The sequence below is a fragment of the Haliotis asinina genome, chromosome 9 (assembly GCF_037392515.1).
Source record: "Haliotis asinina isolate JCU_RB_2024 chromosome 9, JCU_Hal_asi_v2, whole genome shotgun sequence".
Classification (NCBI taxonomy): domain Eukaryota; kingdom Metazoa; phylum Mollusca; class Gastropoda; order Lepetellida; family Haliotidae; genus Haliotis; species Haliotis asinina.
In genome coordinates, this window is record NC_090288.1 from 27,485,510 (window position 1) to 27,505,516 (window position 20,007).

At 38.1% G+C, this 20,007-nt stretch overlaps 3 protein-coding genes across 4 annotated transcripts in view; 2 read left to right on the plus strand and 1 right to left on the minus strand.

Moving 5' to 3' along the window:
• LOC137296669 (coiled-coil domain-containing protein 146-like) overlaps positions 1-7,219 on the plus strand; it is a 38,446-nt gene extending 31,227 nt beyond the window's left edge. Inside the window, exons 15-21 of one of the 2 annotated variants that reach the window (XR_010957655.1) lie at positions 1,395-1,459; positions 2,014-2,177; positions 2,648-2,776; positions 3,835-3,972; positions 4,141-4,389; positions 5,259-5,942; positions 6,128-7,219. Coding sequence is in view for 1 of the 2 variants with exons in the window: in XM_067828488.1 (XP_067684589.1) it covers positions 1,395-1,459; positions 2,014-2,177; positions 2,648-2,776; positions 3,835-3,972; positions 4,141-4,389; positions 5,259-5,462 (949 nt within the window). In the remaining variant the exon portion in view is untranslated. Of the gene's footprint in view, positions 1-1,394; positions 1,460-2,013; positions 2,178-2,647; positions 2,777-3,834; positions 3,973-4,140; positions 4,390-5,258 lie in introns of both variants that reach the window. The other variant, XM_067828488.1, reaches the window with a different exon arrangement.
• LOC137296672 (ruvB-like 1) overlaps positions 1-14,862 on the minus strand; it is a 51,489-nt gene extending 36,627 nt beyond the window's left edge. Inside the window, exon 1 of the mRNA XM_067828491.1 lies at positions 14,850-14,862. The gene's annotated coding sequence lies outside the window, so the exon portion shown is untranslated. The remainder of the gene's footprint in view (positions 1-14,849) is intronic.
• LOC137296671 (serine--tRNA ligase, cytoplasmic-like) lies at positions 11,753-19,537 on the plus strand. The gene is made up of 11 exons (XM_067828489.1): positions 11,753-11,982; positions 12,829-12,899; positions 13,699-13,782; positions 14,139-14,297; positions 14,589-14,729; positions 15,116-15,271; positions 15,997-16,218; positions 16,457-16,586; positions 16,726-16,883; positions 17,498-17,627; positions 18,420-19,537. Exons 1-11 carry the CDS (start codon positions 11,847-11,849, stop codon positions 18,545-18,547), a joined length of 1,515 nt encoding a protein of 504 aa, XP_067684590.1. The 5' UTR covers positions 11,753-11,846; the 3' UTR covers positions 18,548-19,537.
• Positions 19,538-20,007: the final 470 nt, after the last annotated feature.

Sequence of the window (20,007 nt, forward strand, 5' to 3'; positions counted from 1 at the left end):
ATCGATCAAAGAATTAACCGATAACACACTGATTGATTAATTACTTTTATCTTCTAGCGGATTTGTCAAAAGGCAGAGTGTGTAGATGACAACACCCTGTCGTAAAGTGTGAGTGCAAAAACAACATGCTCCCTTCAAAGAATTAACCACCCTTGCGTTGATTGATTGATTGCTCATTATTGGTTAACTAAATTACTTAGAATAGTGGACATCATACAATTAGTTGCCAGGTGTGCTATCTTGGGAGACCAATGAGAGGTTTATCTGGTTTTCACCAACAAAAGACGTGAAACGATGTGTTACTTTTTCGCAAATGAGACAGTTGTAAGACACGCGACACAGAGCAGGATTATTTACCAGCTGCAGATGAATGGAATACGATTTCTTTTACGTGGATATTGATGGATACACTCCTGAACAAGGTAGTAGCCTGACATTGTTGCTATAAAATTAGTCTGTTTTACATTCAGTATTTGCATTTTGTTTTAATATATTTATTGTAGCATTCAGCAGAATCTGTATGACAGAAAACAGACACTAGATCGCGTATGTGTGTGAAATAGGATCCACATTGGCAATCTATACAATGTATAAATGTTGCTGTTATGTTAGAAATTTACTATGAGTATAAGCAGATCGTGTGTTCTTTTGTTAATTTTCAGAATCATACAAATATGACAATAAACTAATTAGGGTTATGAGGCAAAATATAGAGACGTTCATTGGCTTCGTTATTTTTCCGTCCTAATAGTTTTTTACCATTTCTACCACTGGCAGATGATTAACCTTCAAAGTGTTTCATTTGTTTTCATAATACATTTGTAGCGAAGTAAAAAATGACTTCACCTCAGTTGATCTGTCTATAATTAAACTATCAGTTGCGCCTACGGACTGCGCAGCAGAGGTCACGAACCAGTCACGAATTCTGGGATATCATCCGGGTACTCACGGGAGAAAAACAATAACAAAAGTTTACACCAGTCCACGGAAATTGCTCCGCATTAGTGCCCCTTTAACTGATTTATTGAGCTCAATTGTCCATACCTACTCACCACTGGATGTTTTGCTATCATTGACTAAACCTGGTTGATAGAAATATGGTAAACTTGTAAAATTCTGGTTACCCAAATCAAACACATACACAACTATGTTTTTGCAGCCTGTAAGTAATCAAATGTGGATTATTGAAACAAGCTGTAGATAGAAACTAACTATATATATCAACCAGTTGGGTCCTCATTCCCTATAAAGATCTGCAAAACATGAAATTGAGTTCATAGTTGTACTTCGGCCATGTTTCATTAGCCATGGTAGACAAGACTTGTATGTTTTTGGTAAATTTATGAATATGACACATCATCATAGCCACTAACATTCCCTCTCTACTTTTTCAGAGGCATTAAGTTGATTGAAAGGAATGAAGAAGTATGCATCTTCTACGAGAAGGTAAACATCCAAGGTGAGTACCAACCACTGTACCTTATGTTTGTGTGTATTTGCAGCTCCATGGGGAGTCTTGTTTCTAAACCTTCATTTGGGTAAGAAGAATGTGACATACTGTGTAATCATTTGATCTTGCCATGAGTTTAGTTAGACTGAAGCGGGTCGTTGTCAGCATGGGTACTACAGATGTGTACACCAGGTACTTTTCTGTATACTAAAGAACACCCTAGCAAAATCTGAATACCGAAATGTACCCAAGGATATTAGATTGAGTTACATATGAAACGAGAACACTCAGTAACAGGTATGTTGCTTTGCACAATACTCACAGTCAGTTGAACTATGATTAATGACATACAGTTGCAACAATGGACTGCGGAAATGGACTGCCATCAACCAAGGGTACACATCTGGAGTATGTGTATTCACAATGACCCATAGTTAGAGTGCCTTATGTTTGGTTAAATGCAATACAGTATCTACTGTTTCAAGATGCACATGTCTGTGCATCAAGGAGGATAATTAATTCAACTCAGCAAGCTAAACACTATATGTGGTTCTTGTCTTCAGATCAGATGGTTCGTAACGGAGAAGTGGAGCTGAAGGCAAGAGAGGAAGAGATCAGGTTCCTCAAGATGCAGCTGAATGAGGAGAAAAGGGGTCGCGAGGTCATGAGGAAAATGGAGCCAAATAAACGAGCATTTGAGCAGGAACTTGTTACTCTCCAGATCCAGGTGAGAAAACCTGAAGAATGTTAGGTCAAGCTGTGTTGTTAATCCTCAATAATTCTTGAAACTTGCTTTGTAAGATGTGTTTCATATATCTCTGCATTATAATCTTTACTTAGTTACGGTATACGCCAACATGGACTTCATGATTGTCATAGTCGTAGTGAGTGATGTCTTGTGTCAGTTAGTGATGTCATGTGTTAGTCAGCGATGTCTTGTGTCAGTGAGTGATGTCTTGTGTCGGTGAGTGATGTCTTGTGTTAGTGATGTCTTGTGTCAGTGAGTGATGTCTTGTGTTAGTCAGTGATGTCTTGTGTCAGTGAGTGATGTCTTGTGTCAGTGAGTGATGTCTTGTGTTAGTGATGTCCTGTGTTATTCAGTGATGTCTTGTGTTATTCAGTGATGTCTTGTGTTAGTGAGTGATGTCTTGGGTTAGTCAGATGTCATGTGTTAGTCAGTGATGTCTTGTGTTACAGCTGCAGCAGTGTCAGGACCGGATGTTGGAGCTGGAGAAGGACCTGGAAAATCCGTATGATGAGACCCGAGTTCGATACCTGGAGGGTCATGACCCAACTCCAGCAGAGATACAGACTAAAGTGGAGGAGGTAAGAGTGGCAGGTGGTTTTCCAATCATGGAAATATTTCAAGGCTTCAAAACACAAATCGTTATGGATAATAACTTCTCTACTGCGTGAGTGTGATGTTTCAATACAGATTCTTGTACCACTGTCAAGCAGGAATGATGCATGAAATGAAGAACATGTATATATAATATGCTAATAAAACAATGAGATAACATAATATACAAAGAAAACACAATTGACAAAGGGAGCAACATAATGCCAAGATTGGTGAATTGTGTTTTCTTTGTATATTATGTTATCTCATTGTTTTAATTAGTATATATATAAACATGTTCTTCATTTCATGCATCACTCCTGCTTGACAATGGTACAAGAATCTGTATCGAAACATCGCACTCACGCAATTAAGAAGTTGTTATTCATAACAATTTGTCCTATTTGTACACCTCAACTTCTAAAATGCCACTCAAACATGCTTCAAAAGGTTTTGTAAAATGAAATTATCATAGTAACTGGACAATATGTCTTTTATTGTATGAAAGTTCCCATTCAAGGAAGGGTAAATTTTTTTAAATTGTGATTTCAGGGAAAGCCATGTTGCTGTTCATTTAATATCATCGACAGGCACAGACACATGACTAGATATGCAGATTGAGACATTTATAGGCTAAATTGTTGCATCTGTCTAAACTGATCTGTGATGGTGATCTAGGTGATCATAGCACTAAGTTGAACGTAACTCCCATCCTTTAACTATAGACTTAAGACTTGCATAGGGTCACAATTACTTGGAGGAATGGGCCCTGATGTTGTACTTATATTTTACATTTATATAGAGAAAACGTCATTTTAACTTTCCAGTTATTTTCAGACAAGTCATTCTCAGAGAAGTATGTTCTACTGCTATGGCACTAATGTAAGGGAGCACCCTATCTAACATTCCAGACTATAACGTTGGTAGATATCATGTGCATCACCATTTGATAACTCTGCTTCTGAATCTGAAGACATAGCATTCTGTGTTCCAGAGTTTGGGGGATTATGGGTTCTGATGTTACATATTGCCTTCATATTTTCAGCTCGAGATGAGATTAGCTGAGAAAGAAGAACAGCTTCTGGAAAAAGACCTCATCTTTGAACAGGTGAACAGACTAGCAGACCGCATCCGGGGAAAAGCTGAGGTCGGGAAACAGGACACCCTAGATCTAGCCAAGAAGGTTGGTGTTTAATTGCATTCCTTGCTATTACATGAAAATATAAAGAAATAAATGGTCTTAGAACAAAGTTGACATGTTGACCAATTGTTATTTCTAATATCAAGGGTCAAGTTTGTATTATTACTGACAACAGCGTGCAGCAGCATTCACTGTGTGTTCTCTGTACAGGTTAATGATGTGCAAGCAAGGATCAAGGAAACAACGCGGAAGATGATGGCGCTTGTGTCAGAGCTGTCAATGAACCAGGCAAACGCCATGAAGCTACAGCAGCAGCTGCGAGGTCAGGAGACAGAGCTGGAGCAATGCTACATGAGGATGGAGAAGGGAGAACCACCATCTGAGATGATAGAGAGAGAATGGCTGCGAATGGTCAGAGATGAGATGAGGAGGATACAGGACAAGGATGACATCAGAGCTGTGAGTGGCTGACTGTTGGGGTCATAGGGCACTGGAATATATTATGTCTTTAAACCGTACTGTTGTGTATGCAATATTAATTATGTAAGCTGAACATCATAGATTTTGTGATCTTGGGTGTACTGACAATCAAGCGATATTCTGTTTGGGATGATGAACAGAGGGATGTTATATTCAAGTTTGCATTTCAATACATGGCAGCACAAGTGAGCTTAAATGTAAGTGGTTAAATGTAAGTGGTTTATCAAAAAAACGGTAATTCATTCCCTTATTTTGCATTGAAAAGGATTATGGACAGATGTGATAAGAATTATAACCACGGTGTCTATTTGGCGTTATGCCCCTTCTATGTCCTTCCCAGTGACTAGTCAGATTCCACCTCTTTGATCACATGCATTTGCTTTGAACGAATTTGGGGATGCCAGGTCAAGACATCTAATCAATAATCAAGAATCTCCCAGCTGATTGTAGACATGCTCTACAAATTCTCAATTGAGCAAAACTTATGAATTGCAGAGACTTTGTTGTTTATGAACCAGATGTTGACTACATAACGTGATTTAGATTAAACTATGCACTGACCTCCTGAGGCCAGCCAAAATGTAACTTATTAATTGCAGCCTATTTAGGTGGAATAGAACTTCTCAGTCCCTCGCTTCAGAAGGACCAATGCTCATGCTGTTGATCATTGGATTGTCTGGAATATTGCTGTTTTTGGTATAAAACTAAACTCACTCAAAACGACAGGCAATCAGTGTGTTATTGATAACCTAATTTTACCTTCAACAAAAACACTGCCAACTTAGTCAGTCTTGATTCTAATTATTGTGAAAAATAAACACTAAACCACCATCTTTGTATGTTCCCAGGCAGAAGAAGAGGAGGAACAGTACAAGCTGGCTGGAGGATTGTACACAACTGCCGAACCTCGACCTAATGCCTACATTCCTGATGATGATAGTGAACTGCCAATACCTCGTCCATATGGCTCTCATGCTCCATTCAAACCAAATGAAGCTGGTTCAACTATGCGACATATCAGGAAACCTGTGCCTAAACCCATTGAAATTTAAACTTTCTTATTTTCTCAAATCGTGTGCATGGAGGAATGTATGGTGCTGGAAATAAGTGTAGACTAGGGTTGCATTTTAAAGCTTTAAAATATTGTAGTATTTTGTAAGCAGTTAATCAATATTATGATCTAATTTTGTAATGAGACATACATGATGACTAATCAGTTAAGCAAAATCAGTTCGACTTATCTTTTAAAGGAATATATCTGACACATATTTATGAACCTACCATGATGTCATACAAGTGAGGAATTTCTAACCTAACCACAAACAAAAACAGGACTGTATATATATATATATGAATTTATTTTAACATTGGAATGCAGAACATGCTGCAAGACATATACTCCACAACTCATGCGCTCTGTTTCTCCACATCTGACGGAATATATTACAATGTGTCACTTCCTTTGCAAAGCTTTGCAATCATTTATTGAAAAATATCTGGTTCAGTAGAAACAAGTGTATGCTTGAGTTTCTGTACATATGTAGAATACTACAGTGGAAGCTGTCAATCCGTCATCTGTCCAATCTGGCAAGTTGTCGACACCGACATGAAATCTTAGTCAGATCCATGACTTGAACATTTATCATCAGCTCTACAATCCAGCACATTGTCTAAACTGTGTTATGTATTCAGTCCAAATGAGTGTCGGTTTAGACAGCTTCCACTGTAGTTTCCCCTTACTGTGATATATTTTTACAACAGCGTCTTATAACACATGCCACAAAATCGGTCCATGCCAAGAATCTACCGTGATACCTAAGTAAAATTTTCTTACTTTGGCCATTGTATGCCAAAATAAGGATGACTGTGCTCATTTTGTACTATTTGTAAAAGGCACTTTCATATGAGGACTAGCTTGACATTTGACACAAGCCATTTTATAACTATTAAAAGTTAAATGTCATTATGACATACACTGAGTAACTACAGAGATTTCATATTTTTATTAATGCTTGAGGAAGTATAAGTCTGACATGAAGTAGTTGTTGTGTGATGTGACCCCATGCCATGTTGTTTTATTCATTTCAGACTTAAGCCAGAGTTTCTCTTAAAGAAACTTTCACAAGCCAAAATGACATGCACTGTCCTCCACTTCCCATGCCATATTTGCCCAAGCTCAATATTATTGATACACGTGAATAGCTCAAGAAAATTATTTTTGTCCCCATTATTATCTATTCCTTATGTTGACACAGTATTAAGCATCCATACATGCTGGCTGCACTTGTATATTTACACACCCGGTAGTGAAATGTACAATTGTCATCAATGTCATGTACATTTCAGCCTTCCTGCATGTGCCTATAACCTGTCAGCATTCCCCATGTCATTGCCTTCCCTTCAATACCAAAACAGTTCGTATATCTGTTGTACATGTCTGTGATTGTATTATGCAAATCAGTATTGACACCGATGTATTTTTATTTATCTATTTTTCTGAAGCAAAATGGTCAGAGTGTTGTTTGGGAATTGAATTAATTTGGATTGTATTTTAACACAAGGCTTCACGATGTCACAGGTTTATGATTGTGATAATACAGTATGAAGTATTATTTTGCTCCTGCTGTGTACATCTTTTACTGCAACAGCAAGTCAAGTATTACAGAGTTAACGTCAGAAGAAAACAAATGCTAGGTATGTCCACTTATGAAGTCATTCATACATACTGGTAGTGTTCAAATATATACATGGAATATCTCATTTTAATAATAATCGATGTCACTGTTGTAAATAAATACTGTGGAATATGTATGTGTTTCTCTGTTTTCTTCCCAGAAAATGAATGAGAGTTGGGTTTAACTGTGCTGTGAACAGTATTTCAAATACATCAGGAAGGAACAGCAAAATCAGACATGCGAATTTTCCAGAGATGGATTTCCCTCGTTTTTGTTTCGTTGTTAACGCTTTTGAGATGGATGCAAATCTGCAATAAAAGCCCCCTAAAATCTCGGGCTAATTTTTCAGTGTCTTTTGTGCTTTGTCGTTCAGGGTAAATAATGCAGTTCAGGGACAGTAACACCATATCAAAATGGCTCCTGTCCTCTAGAGGATAAAGTGTCTACCCAAGAGAGGAGAGTGTGGAGTCGATCCATTGGCTACCACCTACTACCACCCTCCCTACCACCTACCACCAGGCTAGTCAGCAATAAGTGGATAAGGTCTGTCCAGCTGAAAGTCTGTGTCTGACGGGATTATCAATCCTGTTAAACTGCATGTATGCATATGTCTTGAAGGGCAAGGGACACACAATGGTCATGAGGTCAGACTAGTACAAGCAGCTACACACATGCATCGACCTGGATATATAAGTGATATAATCTTGAACGTGACATTAAACATCTTTTATCTTACCCCAAAAACAAACAACATTCACATCAAGGTTTAAATTCAGATATGGTAGCGAGTGAGTTTAGATTTACGCCCTTTTTTTAAGAAATATCACAAAAGGGGACACCAGAAATGGGTTTTACACAATGTGACAATAGTGCAATGGAACCTGGGTCGAACGCCTAAACCACTAGGCTACACCTGCAGGGAATCAGCTCACAACACGGTTGACACAGATTCTATCAAACAGCCTGAACCTCAAGTTACAGATATTGAACAGAAATAACACATAGCACCGGCCAGGAAGGCTATCAAGCAGCTTCACGACTGCTGTTGTCCATCAGAGGTATTTGGGAGTACTCAAGGACTGATCTGTAACAACAAACTCGTCTGGAAACCACATACAAACATACGTATGTGCGGCAGTGACAACTGATTGATGCTGTTATGATGTCATATCTATATATGCGGCACATTGAGTTCACTGCTCTTCAGCATGTTATAGGCTATATTTCGGAGAAGTGACTCGCGTTTGTGGTTTAAATCGATAAAACACTTGAATTTTTTTTTAATATGTTAGGGATACAGACCATACATACGCCGGACTTAAGACCTGTCGGGGTTTAAGGGCTCAGCAACCGTCTTCATACAACGTTTTTACAGGGATAATCTACAAAAGATTCTGTTACAGTATCTCTGGTTTTAACATGAAGAAATATTCCCCCAGTCAGTGTATTGATATTATATACAGCCGTATATTATTCAGAGTGCCGTTAATACAGTATCATAATTATTCAACTATACAAAAGGGGCGTATCCTAATCTCACCTTAACCTCAAGGAATATCTAAACTCAAAAAGAACGGAAAATGTCGCAGACTCTCGAATTAAGTCATGATGAAGACGAAGAACATATTGAGGAAGACAAGGCATGTTGAGTCTGATGAAGAGAACGTTGACGAAGACGGACGAATACGTTGTGTTTTAGTCTGTCGTACAGACCCTGAAGTATATATATCCAAGAAAGCCCTCGCAAGTCTAGAAAATGTGGCAAGTCTAGATTTCCTCCAGCTTCTGAAAAGTCTCTGAAAGTCTCAAGTAAGGCTCCATTTCATTATATTATTGTTTTTCACTATGAACGTTTTTTCAGTAAAATGTGTTCATTTCAGAGACTAGAGTTTAGCCTAGTTGTGTTTAAACTTCGTTAGTTAGTTCCACAAGACATGACATGAACAAGTAAACATGAACTTCCAGCTCAACACCAGGGCCTTTCCTACGAGCGGCATAACGCTGCTCGTGGTCGTCCCTACACAGGCAGTCGGGATACCGGACTCCACCATCAGTATAGCTGTGAACATACATGTATATATACACAGGTTTTAACAACAGTGGACAGGCAAAGACTCAGAGATGGACAGACAGAGAAACAATAGCACTTCCTTCTAAAGTTGATGTGTGTGTGCGTATGGTTTTGGTTGACAGACATAGCCAAGGGGTTTGATCACTAAAGGCCATAGATGTCATATGCAGATGTACAGTAATTACTGGAAGTGACAAAGAGAAACAGGGTGGCTGACAAGAATATGTACACTGCAGTGGTGACAAAGATAAAGAATGCAGATAGGATAATAACAAATAGTCTCAAATGGCTTGGTTACATAGTTTAGGGGTTTTCAGGAATATTTGGACGATGGATGTCCTGAATTACACACAGCAACAGTTTAATCGGATAAACAACCTCGCAAAAGTCGACTCATTTTGTAGTGCTGATAGCCATATACAGCCGTATGACATCAACAAGTACGGTCATTTACATTATTCTGGCATACAAAAAATAACCCATTGCGTGTTCCAGTATATCAGGATTTTGTACTGGAGGATATCTATGATGTTCTCTGCGACCTACAACATCCCAAACATGTTCTATGGAATATCACCAACGGCATGAGCACGGTGTGGCCTGATATTGTCGTACACGGAGGATGCCCTTGTGCTGAATTTTCGTAGTGAATATGCAGCGTTTCTGAGACCCAAGACTTTAACACGAGCACGTCTGTTGTCACGTCAATCGGTCGAAAAAACATAAAAAGGGACCCTAACCTATCACCTCAAATGCCAGTGACGTCGTGCTGCTTGGTGCTCTGGGGATAACAACGGGTGACAGCAAAATCAGCAAGCTGTATACCCGAGACTGCAATTAAATGTTGGGAATTTCAATTAAAACTAATCATGACTTGTCACATAAAAAAGTACACTCGTATCGAAAGAGCACATTCTGATTTCCGAATGCTGTGTTCGACTGGTTATCATTATATGAGAAGAAAGATCATAAGAGTGAGTGAGTTTAGTTTTACGCCGCACTCAGCAATATTCAAGCTATATGGCGGCGGTCTGTAAATAATCGAGTCTGGACCAGACAATCCAGTGAACATCAACATGAGCATCGATCTGCGCAGTTGGGAACCGATGACTTGTGTCAACCAAGTCCGCGAAACTGAACATCCGATCCCGTTATAATCGCCTCTTACGACAAGCATAGTGGTATTTTATGGCAAGCATGGGTTGCTGAAGGCCTATTCCACCCCGGACCTTCACGGGGCGAAAGATTATAAGAAACAGAAGTACAACTCACGTAACCCTCATGTAATACCACTGCAGTTTAAACATTGTATAGTCCATCAAATAATAACTAGGATACAGATATTCCAAAGAAGATATGCAATGTTCGCTTACATACAAAATTAGAATATTGAATTGACAATATTTTCTTAAAGGTAATAATATGCATTTAGATACATTTCTTTATCCCTACATTCAAACAAAAGCGTTTCAATACGACATATATCAAAAGTGAAACACCATAAATATTCCACATACGGCTTTGCGGCCAATGAGTTATTCACGGTTCTGTATTGTCTGTACTCTATAATGTGTGATAAGCAAACTGAGTTGCGCAGCAGGTCGAAATGACTAGTCTTCCCTGATGTGCGCGAAGCATTTCGCAATACTCAGTTGCATTACAGTATGAACATTTCCTATCGGTCGTAGTAAATACATCAATCAAATATTATTCTATATAAGTTTACATAAAGTCTGCAAGTGAAACATAATAGGTTCAGTTAGACGATCACAGGAACGCAGTGTCTACTAGTTGAATGAATGAAGTTTCCCTTTACATTAGTTATAAGCAGACGTAAATCAAATAACCTAAGATCAGTGATTCAATTTCTTATTGCCATTATTGACTGAAGTTCTGCTAAACAGCTGAAGTTGCACTGGGAATGAACCAAGTCACTGTGTGCACTGGATCATGACGTGGCACACGTTAGTACAAATGGTAAAGAAAGCAACAATCCCTCTTGTAGATTATCCCTGATTCAACTAAGGATGAAGCATATTTGGTCAAATTGCCCCGAGTGTTTGATCAAATTGCCCCAGAGAATAGTCAAAATGACCCGATTTATTTAATATGATTAAAAATATGCCATAAATGCATAGTTTTTGTAGATTTGATATTATATTTGTTCATATAAAAGTTTTTACAGGAAGTAAAATTTCTTAGAAATGTTCCATCGGTAACTCCTAAGAACAAAAGGCATATTTACTGTTGCATTTTGTAGCTGGGGCAATTTGAATGGCACCCACGAACTTATACCCTCCCGGAATAAAAAACATAAATCGATATAAAACAGGATTGTCGTTCCCGATAAGAGCCTTCAGCAAGGCTACATCTGGCTGATGCAAGAAAGCGTCAACATGGAGAATGTATAGCACTATCAACTTGTGCTAGTAGAAAAAGACCAAAGTCACTATGATTTCGAAAGATCTTGTTTTAAAAAATTCTCAACATTTATATTTATTTGTTTATGCTTTCCAATTTATATGTGTTTCATTCTGAATTCTCGTTTACATTCAAAACAAATTCAATATAATCATACCTCCCCAAGGCTGAAAACATAAATGCGCATGCGTAGTGGTCCACGTTGGGAGAAGCGAACCGGCAAGGCTCACAGGCAGATCGTTGCGTGAAGTTTTATTTCATTTGTCAACATGGTGTTAGATATTGAACTCTTCCGTGCCGACAAGGGCGGTGACCCTGCTAAAATCAAGGAGAATCAAGCTAAAAGATTTAAAGATGTTACGTTAGTGGACAAGGTAGTCGACCACGACACTGCTTGGCGGAAACGTAAGTTTGGGAGTTGACATCTGCCTGTTGAGGCTAAGTTCACACTATGTGACAGGTGATGTCGTCATACCTACTGTAATCATGTGCAAGATTATGTGTAGACTGTTACTACTCTTACTAATCATGTTTAACTAATTCCTAAGACATCTTGCCCTTCTTGGGTTATAATGTATAATATGGTGTGTTCGTGCACACTGAGGCGAAGTTTGTCTATTTGTAAGAAGATCCAGTGATGTTTATTACTATTTTAAGATCCTTGTATATAATGGTATACAGCTGATCATTCGTTTGCTATATATTCTGTATTTGTTTTCATTATAATGAGTAAATCATGATTCATTGATCAGTTTACTGTTGCATTAATCTGAGTGAGTGATAGAGTATATTTTTACAAGGCCTATAGCAATAATCCCACAATATCACAGCGGAGAACACAGAAATATGGGCTTCGAACTCGAATCTTCAACATGATGAGCAAACACTTGAATAGTGCAAATTAATCTTCTGAGACACACAATACAGGTGAAGATGTAGGTTGGAATTGGTATTCAGCAGCCCATGCGTGTCATAAAAGGTGACTATCTGGATTCGGTGGTCAGACTCACTGACTTAGTAGACACATAATTGTACCTTAACTGTTTAGATGCTCAATTTGTTAATCACTGGATTTGTCTGGTCCAGAATTATTTACCGACAGACACCATATAGCATGAATGTTGCTGAGTGTGAGGTTAAATAACAAACAGAAAATATATTGATTGAAAATAAGGTCACTTTGGGATTTGCGGATTTGCTGTCTGCAATGGTCTGTATCTTATTATTGATTGTGTGTTTCTTTTCTTTAAGTGAGGTTCCGAGCAGATTTGCTGAACAAGCTCAAGAACATGTGTAGCAAGGTTATTGGAGAAAAGATGAAGGTTTGTATATTGTATGTATGTATATGTTATCATGGGTATGTGACAGAACAACAGTAAGCTGGTATAGCTAAGTCGGCAAACTGCTATAAACACCCAAACAGCTGTTTTATCATTCCCCAAAACTTTGATATTTATTCATCCTGCCAGATTGTGCACTTTGACACATGATGATTATGATAATAGGCTAACTAACTAACAACTACCTCACAGTCCATGATCAGTCTATCTGTGACATCATCTTTGAATAACAAGCAAAGGAGGCCTGAATTAGTAGTCAGAGTGGGTTAGATTGTTCACTTTGTGAGCTGGGGATTGTATGGCATACTCTGAATGTGTGGTTCGAATCCAAGATGTGAGTATACCCAGAAATGTACCAGAATGTGTACTTTCCTGCTGAAGAGTAATTACATGCATAAAATATTTTCATGTTTATGGTCGTTTCTGTGTTACAAAAAGGCATATGGTGTGATTTCCATTGAACTTTTCAAGTCTACCACTGCCATGTTCATATGTCCTTTACAAAGTGATCCTTTTACTTGTTCAGTATGGTAATATGACAAGATATCCAGAAAACAATGATTACACGTCTTTGAAAGGCATTTTAGAAGTTGTATAGATGAAGATCTATGGATAGGCAACTTCTTTATTGCAACGGATGCAACATTTCGGTACTAACAGTAACACCTTTATCAAGTACCTACACTGAAACGTTGCATCCATTGCAAGAAGTTGACTTTCCATAGAACTTGGTTTTCCTTCAATGATTACACAGGTGATATATGTCAGTCTTTCTTCACAGAAAAAGGAAGCAGTGGGTGATGATTCAGCAGTTCCATCCGAGGTCCTGGACAACCTTGATAGTCTTACACAGGAACAGCTAGCTGTAGGCAACCCTTAACAGTCTGTGCTGAAAACATTTAATTCAACAAGTGTGCTAGCAAAATGTTGTCAAGACAGTTTTGAGTAGAATTAAGTCATTTGTTTCACACCTAGACTATTTATTGTGCGATTATCTTGGCTTTCTTCCCAGTTAACGACTCATTATCAGTCTGTTTTCAGGGTTGGAAATTGCTTGTGTTCCATTATCTAATAAAGTAAATTATGATGAACATGCTGAAACCAGACTAAATACTTTCACATGAATGAACAGGGTAACTATATGATAAAGATCAGATGAACACAATTATGTACGAATCACTGACGACACTCGGGAATACTGTAGTTTTACATTGATCACAGGGTTTGACAGTGAACCAGATCAAGAAAGTACGAGTCGAGATCGATGAAGCCATGAAGAAGAATGATGCTGATCTGGCTACAGAGGAAACCTTGCGGAATGACAGTCTCAAGGAAATTGGCAATTTGATTCATGAAAGCTGCATTGTCAGCAATGATGAGGTCAGATTTGCATGTGATCTTTATTCTGAGTATTTTCATTGTGTTTCAAATTTAATAGATTTTTAGAACATGATACATTGTTTTTTATCCTTCTGCATGAATGCTTCAAGGATGTAAAGGAAAGTTTGCAATGGCAGAATGAGGTTAGTTAATTTGAATATTGTAGAATTTTTCACATTAGGTGGGTACAAATGTATACGATCTGTTTTCCTCGACTAAGTGACACAGTGTCCACTGTTACAACTGTTCTTTCAGTTCTTTTACAACATATGACTTTAATTATGTGCACAGGCAGAGAATGGAATTGAACGTACATTTGGTGAAACAGAAGTGAAGAAGAAGTATTCCCACATTGATCTGGTGGTGATGGTGGACGGTGTCGATACTGAGAGAGGGACCGTCACAGCTGGTGGACGAGGATACTACCTTAAGGTGTACTAATCATTTCTAATAAAGATCTTGTTTAAATACACCATGTTGATAGAAACAAATGTCACCATTGTTTTAACATTACAGGGGATTTTTACGTCTTTTACTAAGATTTGAGCTTAGTTCTAAAACACGATGACAAAACCAGCCCAATAAAATTGAAAGAGGGATCAAGAAATTAGAGAAAGAAAGTAGAAATGAAACCATATCACTTAATGACATCTTGGCATCAAATAGCAACAGAACTTTTCTTTTCTGTCATGAGTCAAAGTAGACAGTGTGTAACAGATCAGAGATTATGTTGCATGATGTTTTACTATGATGACCTATGTATTAATCATACATATAATGTTTGCAAGTAGTTGTAGTGAAGTCTGTCCTCGTTCCAGGGCCCACTAGTCTTTCTTGAACAGGCCCTGATCAACCATGCCATGCAGATGCTGCATCTTCAGGGCTACACTCCACTGTACACTCCCTTCTTCATGAGAAAGGAGGTGATGCAGGAGGTGGCTCAGCTCTCTCAGTTCGACGAGGAGCTCTACAAGGTCAGTGTCCACTAGGGACATGTAGTCCCACTCAAGCTGGTGGGGTGGTAGGAGGTAAAGAAAGTTTAAATAAACAAGGACATTGTGCAGTGCTGTTGCGGTACTTTTGTGAGTCTGAAATTTGTCTAAGCTGTCCATCTGGTCATTGTTGTAAGTACTGGCCTTATCCATTGTGGGAGCTGGTGTAGTCCTGCATGTCATTTGAAGTTGCAGGCTCAAGTAATGCCCATTTCTGGTGTTCCCCACTGTGATGTTGCCGGAATGTTGCTAAAAGTGGTGTTGAACTTGCTCACTTATGCCTGTGGTATGTAGACAGACAATGCAGTGCTGGGAGTACACATTCCCTATACTTGTGTTGCATAGATATTACAGGCCCCATTTAACAAAGTTATTGTACTACAACTGACAAACCTCCTATAGGTAACATAGACGTACCACACTCGAAGCACTTCGATAGCTTCATGATGGGAAGGTCAGTGTCTCAGCTAATACACATCTACAGTTTGGGTCAGATTGTAAGTCCTTCGCGTGTAAAAAGGTTGGCCAACCTGCCTTAAGTCCTCCTTGAGGTCCTCATACAGTTGCCAGAGGTACTGTTGGTTTTGAAATATAACATAGGTATGTGTCAATATTTAACAACAGTTTAAAATATGAAATTCACTTTTTTTAAAATTTAAATTATATCATTGGATTGTGCCATTAAACCTAGACATTTCTCGATGTAGGTTATTGGCAAGAGCAGTGAGAAACAAGATGACAGTGGTCTTGATGAGAAATATCTAATTGCAACCTCGGAGCAACCTATTGCTGCGTTCCATCGTGATGAGTGGATTCCAACTGAGAGTCTGCCACTGAAGTACTGTGGGTACTCCACATGCTTCCGCCAAGAGGTTGGGTCACATGGCCGAGATTCAAGAGGAATCTTCAGGGTGCATCAGTTTGAAAAGGTGGGATTCACATGCGGTATTTAGTCGCCAGATTAATACTACATACTGTCATCTGTTTTTGTTAAAATCTTAGGGGAATTCTTCATCCATGTATTGTGTTTGCTCTTCATGTTGTGACAAATTGTCAGTGCAACAAATTCCTCTTAGGAGTGAGAAGAATCAACTTGTTTCAAAACAATTAAGTAGTAGTAATTCTTCAGAGTTTCTTCTCATATTTTCTGATATCTTTTCATTGCAGGTAGAGCAGTTTGTAGTGACTTCACCAAAAGAGAACTACTCTTGGCAGATGTTTGATGAAATGATTAAGAATGCTGAAGATTTCACACAGTCACTTGGCATTCCCTATCGAGTGGTGAACATTGTCTCAGGTAGGATGTACATCAGAACATGAACTTTCATGCAGCGTTTGTGCATTGCAGGAATTAGACATTTTTCTTAAGCTGAAATTGCTGAAGGCATATTTTATGAAGAGAAAGACAGTTTAATTCATATATTTCTTATTTTTAGGTGAACTAAACAATGCTGCCTCCAAGAAGCTGGATCTGGAGGCATGGTTCCCAGGGTCTGGTGCCTTTAGAGAGCTGGTGTCATGTTCAAATTGTACAGACTACCAGTCGAGGAGGCTCAAGATCAGATTTGGCCAGACCAAGAAGATGAATCAGGAGGTAAGGAATGAAGGTCATGACCGCAAGTGTATTTCAGCAACAGATGCTGACAAGTCCTTTAATGACTTGGAAGCTGTCCCAATTCATAACACAACAAATTCTGCAGAATGTATGGTCCAGTTGTGGGTTTGTCTTCTTCATGTTTTCCTTTTTTGAGAAAACCAATTGAGTTATGAGGAATTATCTGTCCTGCACGAAAGAATGATGTAGGCCATTAAGCTAGGCAAGCAACTGACATTGACATAGATATTACTCATTATCTTGAGGGTCTTGGGGTTGGCCCTATACAGAGTTGTGTCCCTTCATATGTCTTTTAGCAATATGCCAGCACTATTATGGCAGGGGAAGCCAGAAATTGGCTTCACACATTGTACCCATGTGGGGAATCAAACCTGGTTCTTCAGCGCGATGAGCGGATGCTTTAATTACAAGGCTCCCCCACCGCCTCTCTCAGAAATGAAGCAGTGTACCATCATATTGCCTAAACTTGTTGTGTGCCTATGACTGATGATATTATTCAAACATAAACATGTCCTATTATCAAAATGTTATTATGCATGTACTTTCTACTCTGATGTAAGTAATATTAAAGAGTGTTTGCTGGTGTTTTCCAGGTGGAGTATGTACACATGTTGAATGCTACCATGTGTGCCACAACTAGAGTCATTTGTGCCATCCTGGAAAACTTTCAGACAGAGGATGGAATTCTTGTCCCCAAGGTCCTGGCCAGATTTATGCCAGAGGGTAAGGTTACATGGAGAAACAGATTTCATGAGTCTTCTTTGCTTTTGATATGTTATATTCCATTACATTTGACAACTTCCCAAACTAAATGGTAACTGTACTGTGATTCAGAAGTAAGTTATGTAGTTTTTAGGAATGACCTGTCATAAGTTGTCATGGCTACTGTTACTGTATGACTAATGGAAACAATTCATTTACTAGCAGGAGCTCATGTATGTTGGCAGTTGAAAGGCTAGACTTTTAAAAGTGAATCATTTAAAAATTTAATAGTGACAAGTAAATCATTCTCCTTTTGCACCTGTATGAGTGACAATGTTGCAGACATTACATTTTAAGAAAAAAATAAGAATAAAAAATAAATGTTTCTGGGACACATTTTAAAAAAAAAAGTGACGAGGGCGGGAGGATTTTAAAAAAATTTTGATGGAGTAAAAGCTGATGAGGGAGGAAAATATTTGTTTTCTTTTCACTCAGAAATCCAGCTTTGGAAGTTGTCACGTGTTATATTCAGTCCCATTCAGTCCCATTCATTCTTACTTCATTCTAATAGTGGACAAATGTTTAATCAGGAAGTGGCCAAGTCAGAATTATTTTTCTTAAATGGCAATAAGAAATTGTTACGTGCAAAGACAAAAATGATCCACTGATGCCTGAGAAACATTTCACTTTTTTTTTATTTAGCCTTACATTTTAGCGTTCTTTGTAATAATTATTCTCTCTTTTTATGAAACAGTCTGTACATGTACACTTTGTGAGTCTTCTTGTTTATTTATGTACTGCTTTCTGTTTCAGTATATGCAGAGAAAATACCATTTGTGAAACCTGCTCCAATTGATGAACAAGAAAACAAGAAACAGAAAAAAAGCAAAGACAAGAAAAATTTAGAAGAAGGTGTACAAAATATGGACATCAAGAAATAGACCTGTGATAAGCATGACAAATGCTCAAGACAATGGGACCTTTACACAAGTGTGCAGAATGTTTACTGCAATTTATTTATTTCACGCCAAGTGCTGACATGTTTTCATCCCTTTAGTGAACATAATGAACAAGTATTAGTGTTCACCATTTTTTTGCTTAGTGCTTTCTCATCATTGAGGCCTTGAACATCTTTAGAATCTGAATCTATACACCATGTTTTGTCATACACCATGCAACTTTTGTAGTTATGGGCCGATGGCCTACACTTCTGTAATAAAGAATATATATATAATCTGAATCTCCACAGGTCTTGAAACCTTGGAAGATGTGAAAACAGTGAAGCTTGTCTTATATTTTATTTTACTTTTCACAAATGATATCCTTTAGTATTGAGAAAGAAGATTTTTTAATACATTTTTGTAAAAATACCAATGTATCAGGCAGTAGTTAACACATTTATGGTACATAGTCTTTCCCCTAAAATGTACATGAATTGAGACATCTGTTTCACAATTTGTATTGAAAAATGAGTTATTTACTTGAGGGAAAGTATCGATCATGACATATTCAGAATAAGTCAGTGTAGTATCAAGACTACAACAGTGATGACAAAAGGTTTGTTTTGTTCCTACACATCAAACCTTTTATGAGTTTCAAACACTACATACTTAATTCTTTCATTTTTAAGTTGAGTTAATACATGTGTATGTTACAGATCATAAGGCAGAGTACACTCAAGCACTCTGAATCGAAGAATGAGTTCAGAAATATTTCATTGGCAGTATGTACTGAAATGTATTAAAATGGTAAAACAGAATTAGTGGACTGACAAGTAGCTGTAACTGAATATATTGTCACAACTGATATCTCTCACTGTAAGTACATTGATCATGCTGGTTTGTGCAATGTAACAGCCAAATGTGTGTAATATACAGTGCAAAACACATGAATTGTAGATGAAATGTCAGTTATTAAAGATTAAGACTGAATAGAGTATCATGTTCTCATTTAATGGGAGGTTGAAAGAACAGGCCATGAGAGAAAGAATAGGTCGAAGATTTGTGCGAGGCTAGATGCCAGGGGCACTGTTCATCACTGGCTACTTATTGGTGGTGTCACTGATTTACTTTGTGAACATTCAGTAACAGTCTGCTGTGATGGCTGACTGTGCTGTTATTCAGCAGTCACTGTCCTAATAAGTGGTGACCAGTGGGTTCTGTTTGCATCCCAACATACAAGGATCTGCGGATCGTGAAATCAGATTTGACAAGTATTTGAATCATGGTCACTGAGCATTAAACCTTGTACCTTCTTTGTGACTTGGCTTCAGCAATAAAATATCAATCTGAAAACAAATCGACAATCCAGCTGAAGGAGGGAAACACACAATCGAACCAAACGTGCTATTAGTATAAAAAATACCACCAGATGTCCAGTCAGAAAATGTTTGACTGTTAAG